Genomic DNA, 18,511 nt, shown 5'->3' with positions numbered 1-18,511 from the left:
TATTTGCAAATGAAGCAACTGACAAAGGATTAATCTCCAAAATTTACAAGCAGCTCATGCAGCTCAATAACAAAAAAACAAACAACCCAATCCAAAAATGGGCAGAAGACCTAAATAGACATTTCTCCAAAGAAGATATACAGATTGCCAACAAACACATGAAAGGATGCTCAACATCATTAAACATTAGAGAAATGCAAATCAAAACTACCGTGAGATATCATCTCACACCAGTCAGAATGGCCATCATCAAAAACTCTAGAAAGAATAAATGCTGGAGAGGGTGTGGAGAAAAGAGAACCCTCTTGCACTGCTGGTGGGAATGTAAATTGATACAGCCACTATGGAGAACAGTATGGAGGTTCCTTAAAAAACTACAAATAGAGCTACCATATGACCCAGCACTCCCACTACTGGGCATATACCCTGAGAAAACCATAATTCAAAAAGAGTCATGTACCATAATGTTCATTGCAGCTCTATTTACAATAGCCAGGAGATGGAAGCAACCTAAGTGTCCATCAACAGATGAATGGATAAAGAAGATGTGGCACATATATACAATGGAATATTAGCCATAAAAAGAAACGAAATTGGGGCTTCCCTGGTGGCGCAGTGGTTGAGAGTCTGCCTGCCGATGCAGGGGACACGGGTTCGTGCCCCAGTCCGGGAAGATCCCACATGACGCGGAGCGGCTGGGCCCGTGAGCCATTGCCATTGAGCCTGCGCGTCCGGAGCCTGTGCTCCGCAACGGGAGAGGCCACAACAGTGAGAGGCCCACATACCGCAAAAAAAAAAAAAAAAAAAAAAGAAAGAAACGAAATTGAGTTATTTGTAGTGAGGTGGATGGACCTAGAGTCTGTCATACAGAGTGAAGTAAGTCAGAAAGAGAAAAACAAATACCGTATGCTAACACATATATATGGAATCTAAGAAAGAAAAAAAAAGGTCATGAAGAACTTAGGGGTAAGACGGGAATAAAGACACAGACCTACTAGAGAATGGACTTGAAGATATGGGGAGGGGGAAGGGTAAGCTGGGACAAAGTGAGAGAGTGGCATGGACCTATATACACTACCAAATGTAAAATAGGTAGCTAGTGGGAAGCAGCTGCATAGCACAGGGAGATCAGCTCAGTGCTTTGTGACCACCTAGAGGGGTGGGATAGGGAGGGTGGGAGGGAGGGAGACGCAAGAGAGAAGAGATATGGGAACATATGTATATGTATAACTGATTCACTTTGTTATGAAGCAGAAACTAACACATCAGATGTAAAAAAAAAAAAAAAAAAAACCTATTTGTTTATTTGAAGGAAAAGGGAAAGTACCCAGGACTTCCTGCACATTTAAGTCTCTCAGGCCAGTACTGTAATACTGTGGTTGAGCTGAAAGGGGGCACTGAGTAGATTTGGGGTAGGGGTGTGCGTGTGAAATCTTTTATTTGTTAATAGGAAGCAGCCAAACAAAGAATATAGCTTTTCCCAGGAGTATAGTATTTCCTAGGTAACCAAAAAACTTGTGAGATAGTTCAAGTGCTGTTAAGGGTTAAGGACGGAACTAATTAAGAAATGAGTCCTGGCAACAAAATAATCTAGAATTCTGAAGATCATGATTCTTCATATTGTAAGCTTTGAATAAACCTAATGAAGTTTGTTGTGGAGGAAAAAGGTGTGTGGTATTTGTACATGTCCCCAGGTATTTGGCGGCTATTTGAATCACCCACTTTCTTACAAGCCAAATCAACAAGAAAAGGAAGGTAGGGGGTCAGTTTATGTTAGGAATAAGATTCATTCATTCAGTAAAGAACTGAACACTGAATTGTGCTTAAATTAGTAGTGAAGTGCTGCTCATGGGCAGTGGAGATGGAGATCCTGTCCCTGCTCTTATGAGCATCTTCCAGACAGACCTTATCATACAATGATACAAATCAATGGATAATTTTTAAATTGAAACCATTATCCTGAAATAAAGAAACAGTTTTATAAAAGTGTGTAACAAAAGAAAGTGTCAGGGCCTAAGGATAGATTTCCTAAGGAAGTAACATTTCAGCCAAGAACAGAAGGACGATTAGGAGTTAACTGGCAAACATGGGAGAAACAAGTGTTCCAGATGGAGAGAAGGGTAAGCACACAAGCCAGCCTGGTGGTGGGAGGTACACGATGTACTGAAGCAATTAAATGTTCAGTATGGCTAGTAGGGCGAAGGGGATGGCGGCGTGAGTTTGCACCTACAGATGTGTAGGCTGGGACCAAACCATCAGTGCCTTACAGGCTGTTATAAGGATTTCCTTATACTGAGGACATTGGGAAGCCATCCAAGGGTTTTTAATGTATCGAGGTTAATGGATTGGTTGGCCTATGAAAATTATTAGATTGTCATTTTGAGAATTTAACTCTTGCTGCTTTGTATAAAACAGATTAAAGAGAGGTCAGGAGAACAATTCTAATAATAGAAATGTCTAGGTAAGAGATGACTGTAGACATCTATGGTTGTAGTAGTAGAGATGAGGAAAAAAGTAGTAGATTCAAGGGCTATGAAAGTGTTCAAGAAATATTTCACTTTCCTTTTACCTTTAGTAAAAATAATACAAGTATAATGATAAATGCAGCTGATACTCCCATCTCAGTATCAGGAATTAAAGAGTGAATGATAGGCAGAAAAGCTCACAGACCCCAAATAAAAATCATAACGCTCCTGAACTCCAGCTGAGGTCACTGTGCAGCTGTGTGGTCCCTCTTTATCAGATAACTGAATTTTTAAAATCAAACTGAAAAGTCAGGATTTTCAGTGAAGTAATAAATTTTAAATACCAGAACTAGTTTTTAAAGAGTTTATGTGGGACAAACACACCTGAATAACCAAAAATTTCTGCCTTGAGACCACAAAGCATTAAAATATTTTTTAATACTTTCTTTAATAGTTCATATGTTACATTAATCTTTCTGTTTTAATAATATAATCAATGGGAAATCTTCTTAAAATAGTAAAAAAAGCAGAAAAGTAATTTGTTCTTCTCCCCTAATTTATATAGCTTTATGAACAAATTCTAGCTGAAAATGAAAAGCTGAAAGCACAGCTACATGATACAAATATGGAACTGACAGATCTTAAATTACAATTGGAAAAGGCCACCCAGGTTTGTACCTTTTTCTCTTTGTTACTCTAAAGGTATTGGTTGTGATTTATTCTATCTAAAAATTGCATTGAAATGTTCTCTTGTGTTCTAGATATAAGTTTGGTTATTGATAATAGCTTATTTATTAGTAGGACAGAATCAAGATAATACAGTTTACCGATAATTTATTTTCTTCTAAAGTAAATTTAAAATATGGACATATATAGCCTTACTGTAGAAAGTCAAAGTATTTTTAAGCCTTTTAATACCTATGTTGTGGTACGTGAAGGATTTTAAATGCTTATTTCCAGCTTATTTCCAGCATACCAAATGTAGCAAGGCAAAGCATCTATACAAAATCTTCTTAAAGCCATAAAATTTTGTATAATAATCTTTATTCATTATGAATGTTTCCTGTTTAATCCAAAAAAACCTGATTTGACATAATAATTCTGGAAGAAGATAATTTTAGTCATAACTCCTTTTACCTTCCTTCTGTGCAACAACCTAGCAGAGATCATTTTAGACAAGAAAACTAGGATAGCCAAGCAGAACTCACAGCCTTGTACATATGATCTAAGATGTGTATGATCTAAGAATTGTTTCCCAAGCTCTTTTTTCATAAAACACTCGCTCTGGGAGATAGTTCTGGCACATTCCCTCTTCCTTCTCTTGCCCCTCTTCAAAACAAAAAAAAAAAAAAGAAGAGGAAAGAGCCTTGTGATCCAAGAAACTGAGAAATACTATATATTCTATATCTTGGAGATTTTACAGGGTTTATTTATATGTGAAAGGCTCTAACGAGTCCTGTAATTTTTAAGGAAACAAACTTGTTTAATTTTAACATAAGACTTTCTAGCATAAACACATTTCTGCACTAAACTTTTAGAATCCAGTTTGAAAACACTGATCTAAAATGGCGTCCTCAGTTCTATAAATGAGACTGCATACTTTCTGTGACCATTCTTTTATACTCATCTTTCTCATAATTTTTAAAATTACTTCTCTATGTTGAACTTACACTTATTAGCAGGTCCTTTTTTGTTGTTAACCACTATTACATTGTGAAGCAGTTGTTTATGTACAGTGGAGACTGTGCTAAATTTGCAGGTATCACGCTAACCTTGTGAGGTTATGAAGACTCAGATTCCATCAGGTAATGAGGGTTTACTATGAAGATACACAGTGAAGTACAGCAGAACAAGAACACGTTTCATAGTGAGGTGTCATAAAAACTTGGGCTGTCACACAAGTTTAAACTTGCCGTCTTACACTTAGGCTTCATGGTAAACTGGAACGTCATCATTCTTCAGGTTGCATTAGTAGCTTAGTGAGCCGCTGCAAAATATCATAACTAGTTCCCTGAAAATAGTTTCAGCTCTAGAGATTTGGTCATAATATTTTCTAAATAAAAATGTCCACTGCTCCCTACTGTAGTATTCTGTCTTATGGTGATTCAGCTAATCTGTGTTTCCACTGCTTACTGCCATCTCTATGTTTCTCTGCTTTTCTGCCTACTCTCTTGTCATCTAATTCTTCCTATATGTTTCTCATTCAAACTCTAGAAGAGAGGGGAACTGATAGAATTAGCCAGTTATCATCAACGTGAAGCAGTCCTGTTAGTGCCCATAGACCTATTAGTGACCATTTCATAGGACACTGGACAACTCTTGCAAGCTTCCTTTGGGTCAGGTACCAATTTCTGATCCCATTGCCTGTGGCCAGAGAAATAAAGTCACTGCATTAAAGAGTATGACAGCTTCTGTCTTAGCAGGCATTCTAAGTATCATGCCCAGTATACTGAATTAATAGTAGGAGGGGTAATTAGAGTATGAGATAATGAGTAAATATTCAAAGTTAGTATCTTACACTATGTAAATGTCATTTCAAAAATTTAGGGATATATGTAAAGGTAAAACTGATAGGACATTAAACTTTTTGTTCAATTTTAGAGTTACTTATCCTGAGCATTTAAGTCTACTGTGAATCTTTCCACCTGATGTTTTTTTTTTTTAACATTTCTTTTATAACTGTTCATGAATATACATAGTAGTGGCAGTTTTGATAGTCACGTGGGATTTTTCCAAGGGAACCATCATCCTGTTAGGAATTAATCTTGGGAATTCCCTGGTGGTCCAGTGGTTAGGCCTCCGTGCTTTCACTGCCGTGGGCCCGGATTCAATCCCTGGTTGGGGAACTAAGATGGTGCAAAAGCCGCAGCGCAGCCAAAAGAATTAAAGTTGAAGTTTAGGTCTATGTGATAGTATTTAGCCAAGGACTCTAGAATCCTTGAATCCTGCCTTAACCCAGCCACCCTACTCCCTGTACAGTCTTCAAGGGAGGGAAATAGGTTAATTTACCAGAAACCAGTTGATGAATAATTATTTTGTCAAATGTCAATTCACCAGGTTTACCAATTGTTATTTTAACAGCTTTAACTAGAATATTTACCAAAAATATTAACTAAAGTTGGGCTTCCTTGGTGGCGCAGTGGTTAAGAATCCACCTGCCAATGCAGGGGACACGGGTTTGAGCCCTGGTCTGGGAAGATCCCACATGCTGCAGAACAACTAAGCCCGTGAGCCACAACTACTGAGCCCGCATGCCCACCTAGAGCCCGTGCTCCGCAACAAGAGAAGCCACCGCGATGAGAAGCCCGCGCAACCCAACGAAGAGTAGCCCTCGCTCACCTCAACTAGAGAAAGCCCGCGAGCAGCACTGAAGACCCAATGCAGCCAAAATGAAAACAGTAAATAAAATTAATTAATTAATTAAAAATAAAATAAAAACATCAAAAGTATATCAGAATTAGCTGAAAGTCTCATCTTTTTAAATATTTATTTATTTATTTTTGGCTGTGTTGGGTCTTCGTTGCTGCTCACAGGCTTTCTCTAGTTGCAGTGAGCGGGGGCTACTCTTCATTGCGGTGCGCGGGCTTCTCGTCGCGGTGGCTTCTCTTGTTGCAGAGCGCAGGCTCTAGGTTGTGGGCTTCAGTAACTGTGGCGTGCGGTCTCAGTAGTTGTGGCACATAGGCTTAGTTGCTCTGCAGCATGTGGGATCTTCCCAGATCAGGGCTCAAACCTGTGTCCCCTGCCTTGCAGGTGGATTCTTAACCACTGTGCCACCAGGGAAATCCCTGAAAGTCTCATCTTATTTGAAATTCTGAATTTGATTTCTAACAGTAAGCAATGGGAATACATTAACTTCTATTTTTCCAGAAAGAGTAAGCACAAAAAATAAAATCGTTTAAAACAACAGATTAGGAATTCCCTGGCAGTCCAGTGGTTAGGGCTCTGTGCTTTCATTGCTGAGGCCATGGGTTCAATTCCTGGTTGGGGAACTAAGATCCTGCAACCTGTGCAGTGTGGGCAAAAAAAAAAATTAAATTAAATTAAACAAGTTAGATGGCCATGATTTAGATCTTTATTTATATACTATAACGTTAAAAGAGAAATTGTGCAAAAAGGGGTCAAAAAGTATCTTGGTTTACAAGCCCTGATGATACAAAAATATGAATGTTGAAAGGGTTGACAGAAGAGAAAACTATATAAAGAAATGTTTGGTTTGTTTTGTTAATTTATTTTATTTATTTATTTATTTTTGGCTGAGTTGAGTCTTCGTTGCTGCACATGGGCTTTCTCTACTTGCGGAGGCTACTCTTCGTTGTGGTGCACGGGTTTCTCATTGTGGTGGCTTCTCTTGTTGCAGAGCATGGGCTCTAGGTGCACGGGCTTCAGTAGTTGTGGCGCACAGGCTTAGTTCCTCCGCGGCATGTGGGATCTTCCCAGACCAGGGATCAAACCAATGTCCCCTGCATTGGCAGGTGGATTCTTAACCTCTGCGCCACCAGGGAAGTCCCCTAAAGAAATGGTTTTTATTTTATTTTATTTTATTTTATTTTATTTATTTATTTACTTACTTATTTATGGCTGCTTTGGGTCTTTGTTCCTGCCTGCCGGCTTTCTCTAGTTGTGGCAAGCGGGGGCTACTCTTCATTGCAGTGCGCGGGCTTCTCATTACGGTGGCTTCTCTTGTTGTGGAGCATGGGCTCTAGGCATGAGCGCTTCAGTAGTTGTGGCATGTGGGCTCAGTAGTTGTGGCGCTCAGGCTTAGTTGCTGCACGGCATGTGGTACCTTCCCGGACCAGGGCTTGAACCTGTGTCCCCTGCATTGGCAGGCAGATTCTTAACCACTGCGCCACCAGGGAAGTCCCAAGAAATGTTTTTTAAATCACCAAAGTAAACAGTGAAGTTGTGCTTAATCAGTGATGAACCATATATATGTATGTAGAGAGAGTTTTTTAAAGTATATTTTGTGGTTAATGATCATAGCAGAGCATTCTTACTAAGTAGTCAAAAACCATGTTTGGTAAATTTTTTAAATTGGTTATTCAGCAGATTGGCTTCTGGGGAATGAGCCCTTTGATGAATTCATTTTCAGCAAATAGACCAGGAATTCCCAAGGGAGATGTATAAACAGAGGTCAAAGTAAATGAGAACTAAGCACTTGTTTTTTAACTGGTCCTGTGCTCAATACCCATATGCACAGCTCTCTGGTATTGAGTGCAGCATGTGGCTTAAAACCCCAAGGGTCCTTTTCATCCCCCAGATCTCAGTATTTATCAACTTTAGTTGATTGCATAGTACAAGAAGCAGAAAAAAATGAGACCTGAGCTTACCAGAAGAAAAGCTATATGGCTAGGATTTCTTATAAATGACAGTGGATATGAACCCTCTTACCAGTTTACTGGTCCGACTGCATGGATACAGTCACACAGCCTGGTCCGAAGTACATTTCAGTCACGGTCGTGGAATCTGAGCACTAAGGTCAGCCACCTTCCTGGTGTAGGAAACGAGAGCTGGAACATCGGAGGGAAACCTGGGATATGTTTGGCTTTGTTCCGTAGTACTCACGCATCCTTACTCTCAGCTCAACTGTACAGACCCGAGGAGAAACGACACATAAACGATGAGAACTATGGAGACCACTGTACTCCTAAGCATTGCTCTAACTCTTTATTATTTCAGTAGAAATCCTGTCTTCTCTCTTCCTTGCTGACACCTGGGTATTGCTCCTGAATAGTGTGATTCCTTTGACTACCAGTAGAGGAGAGTTACTGTGGTCCTCTCCCGTTCCCCACCTTTACTGCAGTTACATCGCTTTTATATTTCTGACTTCCTTGCAGAGACAAGAAAGATTTGCTGATAGGTCACTATTGGAAATGGAAAAAAGGGTAAGTATCCATCTTACTGAATAAGTAATCAATTTCCCCCTTTGTTTTTTATATAAGCAATGGTAGGTTGTTTTGGTTTTCTTTAGTTTTGTTTTTATGGATGGTAGTTTTCATTAGTTTAAATTAATATTCAGTAATTTGATTATGAATGTTTTCTAGCTTATCTTCTTTATAGAGTCTTATGGGGTGAAATTACCTTCTTAATTTTAATTTACCATGTTATTCTTTTAATGTACAAAAAAACATCTTACCTTAATTCTTAAATGTACACATTGTGATAGTGAATCTGATATTTTTTTTTTTTTTTTTTTTTTTTTTTTTTGAGTTGATTATATTTATTATTAATCACTTCATTTTTGATATTCTTACTTTTGTGCTGTATTTTTTTTTTTTTTTTTTTTTTTTTTTTTTTTTAATTAGTTTCTGCTTTATAACAAAGTGAAGAATCTGATATTTTTTAAATGCCATTTATCTCTCCTTGATTTTCTGTGGTGATATACTTAAAACACTTTAATCATATATACATTTAGTTTAATTCTTTACAAAATTAAAATACTTCCATTCTTAAAGTTTTTAAAGATCTGGGGACCTAATTTTCAGATTCTTTTTAAAGTTAATTTAACAGTATTTTATTTAATTTTGAGTTTAAATATTTAACTTAAGTAGGCTCTTCTAAAACAAACAAAAAAAAGATTACAAGAAAATCCTTTTACCATTTTATGTCTTTCTACAATTTTTTATCTGGCCATGATATATTCACTTGTATTTTTCTCCTTTTATTATTATTATTGCCCAGGAATTTGGCAGTGGGCATAAGAAAAACTCCACAAGTTAGTCTGAGCAGTTGAAGATCTATAAATGATCAGAAGTTTACGGAAAAATTAACTCAAAGAGTACCTGTAGTACAGCTGAGCAGTGGCTAGATTTTCAAGGTTTCAGCCAGAGAAGCAATTACATACTGTGGAGCTCTGATCTCTAGATCAAAGAATAAATAGTCAAGAGCACTTGATATGAGAATATTTTCTTCCATTCCATTTTAAAAATTTACGTTGTTGGGCTTCCCTGGGGGCGCAGTGGTTGAGAGTCCGCCTGCCGATGCAGGGGACACGGGTTCGTGCCCCGGTCCAGGAGGATCCCACATACCGCGGAGCGGCTAGGCCTGTGAGCCATGGCCACTGAGCCTGTGCATCCGGAACCTGTGCTCCGCAACGGGAGAGGCCACAACAGTGAGAGGCCCGCGTACCAGAAAAAAAAAAAAAAAATTTACATTGTTGACCCCAAAAAAGGAGAGAAATGATAAAAATACCGAATATATAAACATAATAGTTAACGTCTATGTCATTTACTAAATTGTAACATATAATAACTATGATTTCATGAGGTTTTAAAAATCATCGTTCTGGGCCATTTAAACTATTGATCTAACTTATAATTGCTAAAAATTTGGAATCACTTATTTTATTAAATTTAATGTTGATTATTATATCACAATATAACTTACTGAATTTTATATCCAAGATATGCGAAACAGTAAAGAAATGTTTTCAGTTCTCTTTTATCCATATTAATAGTTGAGACGAAAGACATAGATAACCATATACTTAATCAAAATATTATTTATTTTTGAGATAGTCACATTTTTAAGAATATTTTATTTTTGTGAAAGTAATGTATTTATTACAAAAATTTTAACAAAAGATGAAAATAAAATCTCCCTATCATGTAGAGATAAGTGACGGTTTAATGTCTATCTTTTTTTTTTCATCTAGGCTTATACACCTACAATATATACATGTTCACATTCTGACATTCTCACCTGACCTCCTCTTTCTGCCTGTCAAATGCAGATAAATTATGAAGTAGCTAATCTACTTTCAGTTTAACAGACATTGGTAATCATAGTATTAATAATAACTGCTAACTTTTATTTAGCACTCTTTTACATTCCAGGCAGGCACTGAGTTAAGCACTTTATATGCATTTTTTTCTCTTAACTATATTTTTAAATGATAATAAGTTTATTTGTTAAATATAAGAAATTTCCTGCAACTTTACAGTTGTCAATTTGGCAATGAGGCAGTTCAGTATAGTGTTCTTGTCTTGCTTTGCCACTACATAGTTAAAATCTTGAAGGCCCATAATAAAATTGAGAATGATGGGGTTGTTACCTGTCAGTTGGAGGAAATAATGCTGTTGCTGATATTTCACAAAGTTATGAGGATCAAATATGATATTATATGTCCTAGTATTTTGAGAAGTGCAGTGGTTTTTATGAATGTGTCATGGATGTATGGTTAAATAGGAGAAAGGTCTGTTTATCAAAAGTAACATTTTTGAATGTGTAATAATGTTTAAACATGCTAATAGTAGAATAACACAGTACTTAAAAGACTATGGGTAGGATTTCATCTATTTTTTAAAATCACATACTCTAAAAACGTTAACATTTACAGTAAATGTACTGCTTTACTAAATATCAACATTAATTATTAATCTGGGAAAGAATGTCTTAGAAATAGTTTCAGTATGATTAAACTAAATTTAAATGGTTTGTATCTGAAAGGTGACCGGCAAGAGTCAGTATCTTCTGGGCGGTATGACCTAACCAAAGTTTTAAGCACATTAATTACTGCTGCTTGCTTTTTGCATAACACCCTAGAATGCTTATTATTTAAGGGAGAATAAAACTGTACACTGCAGTAATATACTGTATGTTGCCTTTGCCTATCACTCTTTGAAACAAGGTAGTTTAAAATAAATGCTACAGGGCGCTTCCCTGGTGGCGCAGTGGTTGGGAGTCCGCCTGCCGATGCAGGGGACGCGGGTTCGTGCCCCGGTCCGGGAAGATCCCACATGTCGTGGAGCGGTTGGGCCCGTGAGCCATGGCCGCCGAGCCTGCGTGTCTGGAGCCTGTGGCCACAACGGGAGAGGCCACAACAGTCAGAGGCCCGCGTACCACAAAAAAAAAAAAATAAAAAAAAATAAAAAATAAAAAAAATAAAAAATAAATAAATAAATGCTACAGTTGCTTCTTCATTAGATTCACTGCATTAATGCTACGTAGAGTATCAAACTAAATACAAAGCTATGAAGTCAACTGGACAAATAATGACTAGTTAACATTGTGGGTGGAGGAGATGAACATCTCTTAGATCCTTTTGAAATTTTGAAGTACAGATATTTTAGGCACGTTTGCTTCTTGCTTTTCTGCTTTTTATCACTATAGAGCAATTGCATCTTTGTGTGAGTTTTTTTTTTTTCTTTTCTATTCAATCCTCAGTCTTGAGTATTGGTTTACTCTATCCCTAAGTTTTATGTGAACTAAAAACAGTTTGAACGTGTTATGTAGCATCTTACCAGAAAGTCAAAGCTTTAAAGAAAGAGCTTACAGGAAGTAACAAAATAATGACCTTCATATTTATTTCTCTCAAATTTTGGAAAGCTCTCTACACATCACTGGCATCGCATCTTTTTCTACACTGCTCCTGATTTAATTTTTTATTCTAAAGTGTCACGATTTCACAATTTAGAAGAAAATGTAAGAATATAATAATTATATCATTAACATTAGTACCTTAAATTCATCTAGGAACGAAGAGCTCTAGAAAGAAGAATATCTGAAATGGAAGAAGAGCTCAAAGTAAGTAAATCATGCTGCAGTATAAACTCAAAATTTACAGTACCATTACGGATACTGTGTTTACATTAATTGTTCTTAAAGCTGCTTATACAGTTTGTGAATTATCTATATCTTGTGCTTCTCTTTCTTCCTGAATCCAGGTTTTAGGTGAGCTAGAAAAGTGTTTAAAACTCAAATCTTTTTGTTAATCAGTTTTTATAGCACTTTTGATGTTCAGGTATAGAATAAACTGGACAATAATGACTATAAGATTTGGGATTTATCATTTATTTGTTGGAGTTCAAATACTCTTTTCCTTGGAGAATAACTGGTGAGGAGGGATCACTATAAAAATATTCTCTTTTGAAAATAAAGGACATTAGGGGCTTCCCTGGTGGCGCAGTGGTTGAGAGTCTGCCTGCCGATGCAGGGGACACGGGTTCATGCCCCGGTCCGGGAAGATCCCACATGCCGCGGAGTGGCTGGGCCCGTGAGCCATGACCACTGAGCCTGCGCCTCCGGAGCCTGTGCTCCGCAACGGGAGAGGCCACAACAGTGAGAGGCCTGCGTACCGCAAAAAAAATTTAAAAATTTAAAAAAATAAAGGACATTAGAGTAGTGGACAGTCAGAGGTACAGTTTATCAAACTCTGCATCACCTGTGAGAATAAGTTCATTTTGAATATTGGAAGGTACATTCTTCTCAGGAGAAAAAAGAATGACATAGTTAATTGATTACCTCTTATTACATTGTCTTGCATAAAATATCTATCACATTATGAATTAATGGACTAATGCATAGGAAATTATGCCCATAGAATTAGAATTTCAAGATTTAAATGTTTTTCTGTTGAATTATTTAGCTTCTAATTAAAACATTATTGAATGGCTTTGGAGAAAATGTTTTTGGATTTTGTTTGCCTGTGTATTTTGTTTGATAAAGAATTTTAGAACTATACTGTTTACTTTTGCAAATTTCATGGAATATTCTTTTAAGACTCTTAATTTTTTTCTTCTTACATTTGTTATCTGTGATTCTTTGTTTTCATTGTACTCTTTTCCACTTTCTTATTTTTTATTTTCTATTTCTTTATGTTCTGATTCCTGCAGAATCTGCACCAAATAAAGCAAATTCAAACTCTGAGAGAATTAAATGAGCGACTGCTGACTGAGAATAGGGCCTTGACAAGAGTGGTAGCCAAGCGCTCAGGGTTCTGTAGGCAACTGCAGTCTGTGAATCTATAATTTATAGTTTCATCATTTCTTCTTAGTAGAGCCAGGCAGGTGTTTTTGTATTAGTAAGCGTGTCTTGAGCTCACTTTTACAAATTAATGCCATTGTGTCTGGAGCTTATCATATAACTGTTTAATTATGCATGGCTTCTCAGAATGTTAGAAAGTGTCACTAATTGTGTATTGTGACTGATAAACTGCAGTAAACTGAGGGAATGATCGAGGCATTTAGATAAAAGACTTGTCTGCACTTTTGCAAAGCTAGTGCACATTTTGACTCTACGAATATTTTAGCACTTAAAAATATGGCTGTTTAAAATTCTTTACTAGAAAGAAAATGGAACATGTATTTTACATATAATTAATATATGTTGAAGCCGAAGATTAAACATGAATTATCTGCTTTTCAAAATAATGTCATTTTCAGTCAGAACCATCTTCGTTAATATTCACTTAGTTTTCTATTAACAGAGGCATCCTAATAAAGTTATTAGTTTATCCTAATAAACTTCAGATTACTGTATTTTATACCCATGCATTCTGAGCACAGGTAAGAATTGATTGGTTCCACATAATATTAAACTCTTCATAAAGATTTTGCTTAAGGTAATTTTGCAAGTAGTTTTACTTTTATCTAATTTGATAACCTAGTACATTTTTTTTTTTTTTTTTTTTTTTTTTTTTTTTTTTGCGTTATGTGGGCCTCTCACTGCTGCGGCCTCTCCCGCCGCGGAGCACAGGCTCCGGACGCACAGGCCCAGCGGCCATGGCTCACGGGCCCAGCCGCTCCGCGGCATGTGGGATCCTCCCAAACCGGGGCACGAACCCGTGTCCCCTGCATCGGCAGGCAGACTCTCAACCACTGCGCCACCAGGGAAGCCCTAACCTAGTACATTTTGAAAGCGAGGAAAGAGACCTAAATATCTTGGAAAGTATATTTTAATGTCTAAAATATAAGCTATTCCATTTCCAAGCAAATCTGGCAGAGCACATGTGATTTAAATCATTCTTAGTAGAAAATCCAATTAACTTATAATAATTCCACCCCCTCCTTCAGTTTGTCTGTAAAACAAAAAATAGTATTGTTTTCAGGATGTAAGGGTGTGTTTTTCTATTTACTCCAAATACTAGTTATATTTTTCTATGCTTGGATATTTTTATAAATTCAGACTTACTACTTTGGCTTATAAATTATTTTATACTATTCTAATGATAGAAATAATTGCTTTGTTACCATTTAATTGAGCATTTATCTTGGATCAGACACTGTACTAGGCACTTAAACTTAGTACAAGGTAAATCATTTAAGGAATTTTAATAATTTAGAACAAGTCTAATTCCCTCAAAACTTCCCTAAATAGGCTGGTTTTCTTGTGGAATAACAGTATGGTTTGAGGTCTGACATAAATAAAGCAAAAGGCCTTAATTTAGGCTGACAGGAACTCTTAAAGGAATTCCCTTTAAGAGCCTATCCTAACAAAAATAGGCTTCCTTTCCTTGGCTGCTCTAATATGGTGTGCTCGTGACTCATAATGTCAAGTGATTTAGTACATTTCAGTTGATAACTTTGGGAGAATAAACCTTTCATTTCATCATTTATTAAACTAATTAGCTTCACAAATGGGGGGGTTTCTCCCTGATACATGTTTTAGTCACTAGAAATATATATAACTGACAAAGCTTGTTCATGTGTCTTGTGGTAAAAATATAACATTTATTAAGAATCATATTTTATCTTTTTATTGAATTAAAATTTTCTCTTCTGTTTTTCCTCTCATAGATGTTACCAGACCTAAAAGCAGACAACCAGAGGCTAAAGGATGAAAATGGGGCCTTGATCAGAGTTATAAGCAAACTTTCCAAATAAAAAAAGAAAAAGCAGCAAGTAATGGAATTGCACATATTAGTAACCCAGTGGACCATAATTGACAGTCACTGGAAGCCTGGGAAGAATCCTTGGAGACTGTCATTTTTGGATATCCTGCCAAATGCCCTCTTATCTAGGAGTTTTGTTTTGTTTAATTTTCTGGTGTTTTTGTTTGTTTGTTTGTTTTTTTCCTTGTATCAAGACCATTGTTTCATGTTAATGCAGCTGCTGAGAAGATTTTTTTTTTATGACTGAGAAAACTTGTTTACAGCTCCAGCATATAAGGAAAGTGTTCAAGGCCAGATATGCCTCAGATATTTAACCAGTAAGCCTTAGTTGTACATAAATACTTTTGTGTCAACAAAAACTCAGCTCTCACAGAAGACAGTTATTCAGCATTTTTTGATGTGCCACAGTTTCCAGTTTTTCGATATTTAATTTTTTTTTTTTGCTTTACATCTGCGTTTGGGTTTGTATTTTTTCCTTCTAACTCTTCATGTGGCAGACTCTTCTCCTGTCTCACAGCTTTCTCATTTACAGAAAAGAACACTTGCTCTTCTGAGATCATTGTCATATATTAGGCTAATGCTGTGTTGTCCCCCACCTGGAACTGAATTGCTTGGTGGAACATTTGCTTTCACTGTTTGTGCAATATGCATTTATTCCTTATATGAATGCTTTAAAGTCAGTTGAGATTAGATTCTTTTAAGTCCTGTTTTCTGCCTTCATTGGTCACTTTTTTGTTTTTGTTTGTTTTTTATTATTGTAGTATAAGATGTTAGATTCTTTAATCTTCACATTCATTTTAGCAGGTACTGAGTGATGCTGTATATATAAATAAGTGTATTGTTTTGATTTTTAGACCACCACATGGCATGCTTGACTGTTTTCTTATTTCCAATGTCTGTTAATGCAAAGTAGGCTACTCCATAATAGTGTTAAAAACAAAATTTGCTAACAATGTGATATAAAGACTTTTAAAATAACACGTTTATGTGGAGCCCTATCTTTACAAAAGTTTTCTACTGTAAAATGCTTTTACTTTTATTTGCAGTTTTCATTTGATAGTATTCAACCATAATTAAAGTTCCATAAGGTAATTGCTTCACATTTCACATACCTGTATTTATCTGAGTGCTGTCTATAACTGTTGTGCTAGCCAAAGTAATGCTATGAAATCATTTGCAGACTTAACGTGAGTTCGTGTTAAATGCACTGTTATTGCCATGTGAAGAGGCATTGACTTTGATACCACCATCATGTTCAGACCATTTTATACATTTCAGTGGCCTTTTTTTAAAAAAAGCAAAACCAAGTACATATGAAGATGGCTTTTATTTGGACAAATAGCTTTTATATTTTCATTAAACCATGCAAAAAATACTCTATCTTTCTGGCACATAACTGTCTCCTTAACCACGGAACAGTTCAGCCATTTGAATAAATTGTACATTGTAAAGCTTATAGTAGCTAATTGTATTATTGATTGTATTGTATACTATATTAAATGTGAATTTGTACCCCCCTCATTTTAAAAGGTCATTGTGTTCTACTGCCTATTTTAGATTACTTTGGGGTTGGGAAAGGGTGTTTTGGTAAGCAGGATTTTAAGTCCTCTCTCTCTTGATTGGTTTTATGAAGATATAAGGTTATGCTCTTACTACCAAGCTCAGGATTCTTGATTTTTAAAGGTACAAGGATAGTTGTGGGAATTTTATTTTTGGTTATATTTGAACTGTATGAATGGTTGGTCTGAATATAAAGAATTTCCATGGTCTTATGTGGACGTAAAATATACAGATAATTGGTCAGTTTGAGTGACTGCAACATGTTCTGGTTGCACAACAGTTAGGCATGCTAAGGATTATATTTGTGAAGTTTGGATGCCTGTGAAGAATGATTAAATACATGTTTCTAATATTTTAGTGTTTTGTATTTAGGTTATTTATTCTTTGTATCTAAAACTGAACAGCTACTGTGCTATATTGATTTTATTGGTAGTATTGAGCAGACCTTGTTTCTGCATGAAACTAGTTGCAAAACCCACTATTTTGGAAATAAAAATGTATTTTGACATATACAAATAAAATGAATAAAACTATTTTAAATGTGTGAACTTTTACTGAAGACGTTTAAAACTTTGTTCTGAGATATTTAAATTCTGCATGGGTATTTTTTCACTAATTGCTTTACTTGGATTCCAATTGGAATAATTTTTGAAATTGTAATATTGTGATAATTTGCACATTGTACATGCACATCTGTAAATGCAATCTTAATTGCCATATTTATGCAATCTGTGTATCAATTTGGACAAATGTTTATATATTTTACATAAAGCTGTCTGTGTGCAGAATCTGAGAACTAGTTTTTTATGATAATAAGTGGGTAAAAAATAATGATAAAAGTAAGTTTCAAGATAGTAGCTTTGTAGCAAAAGATTTCATTTACCTAAATATTTTGTGGCTTCTAAATTAAACCTCTGCTTTTTTGTAGTTGCAAACATAGGCTTGGGAATACGTATAAAGATAATATTCCATTGAAATGTAAAATAGTAGATCATTCTTCAACCTAGATTTGTCCAAGTTTCAACCCCCATCTACTACACATCTGTAAGTAGATAAGAGGCATTTCTGGTTTGGGAACTTTGGCAAAAGACTTGTAGTAAGCCTGTGTCTCTTGTTTCTACTTCTAGTACTTTCCCTGTGCATGCTCACAGAATGATAGATATTACTGTTGTTTGTCCTCCATACAAAAAATTTCACATGCAAATACTTCAAACCAAATGCACAGATAGAATTATCTAGGAGAGTATTCATACGTAAAGTAGATATTCACTAATCCATTACGCTACTTTATTCTTTTGCTTAAAGGTTTATTACCGCTTAGTCTTTCCTCGCTAATCTGAAACAGTCATGACTCCCAGTGTCAGCACTCACTGAGTGTTGTTGTAAGAAGAAAATATCCAGAGGTCAAATTGTCTCCAAACTAGGACCATGTATTTCCCGTAGGAAATAACAGCCTTGTAGGTTGTCCTTCACTTTGTCATTATAAGCAGAAAACAGAGCAAACTCTGTTAACAGTTATTAACAATCCATTAACCATATCTTGCTAGAGAAAACCTTTGGTTGAAAAGATGAAAGCTGACTGATAAGCAGTCTTTTCTGTGATGTTCCATGTTTTACGCTGTCTGTGTGTCTGAATTTGCATGTTCCACAGGGGTAATGTACATATGAGAACCATTGTCCAAAAAGGATTGGGTGTAGAATGAAGTATTTATTTTCCTATTATATATCTCTAAATAGCTAATTACATTTCTTTTTTTTTTTTTTGGCTACATCAGGTCTTAGTTGCAGCACGTGGGGTCTTCATTGAGGCATGCGAGATCTTTTTGTTGTGGCTTGGGCTCTTCGTTGTGGCGTGTAGGTTTCTCTCTAGTTGTGGTGT

General features: G+C 36.1%; 1 protein-coding gene across 3 annotated transcripts in view; it reads left to right on the top strand.

Annotated features, from left to right (window-relative positions):
- The window catches only part of PPP1R12A (protein phosphatase 1 regulatory subunit 12A), a 90,649-nt gene extending 75,464 nt beyond the window's left edge, over positions 1–15,185 (top strand). For all 3 annotated transcript variants that reach the window (XM_079715958.1, XM_079715957.1, XM_079715956.1), the window contains 4 exons: positions 3,031–3,135; positions 8,300–8,347; positions 11,937–11,987; positions 14,978–15,185. In XM_079715958.1, coding sequence (XP_079572084.1) covers positions 3,031–3,135; positions 8,300–8,347; positions 11,937–11,987; positions 14,978–15,064 — 291 coding nt within the window. In that variant the 3' untranslated portion in view covers positions 15,065–15,185. The remainder of the gene's footprint in view (positions 1–3,030; positions 3,136–8,299; positions 8,348–11,936; positions 11,988–14,977) is intronic.
- The last annotated feature ends 3,326 nt before the right edge of the window (positions 15,186–18,511 follow it).

Source organism: Hyperoodon ampullatus (assembly GCF_949752795.1).
Source record: "Hyperoodon ampullatus genome assembly, chromosome: 11".
Lineage (NCBI taxonomy): Eukaryota > Metazoa > Chordata > Mammalia > Artiodactyla > Ziphiidae > Hyperoodon > Hyperoodon ampullatus.
Note: the sequence above shows the minus strand (reverse complement) of the source record. Positions and strands in the feature narration are given on the sequence as shown.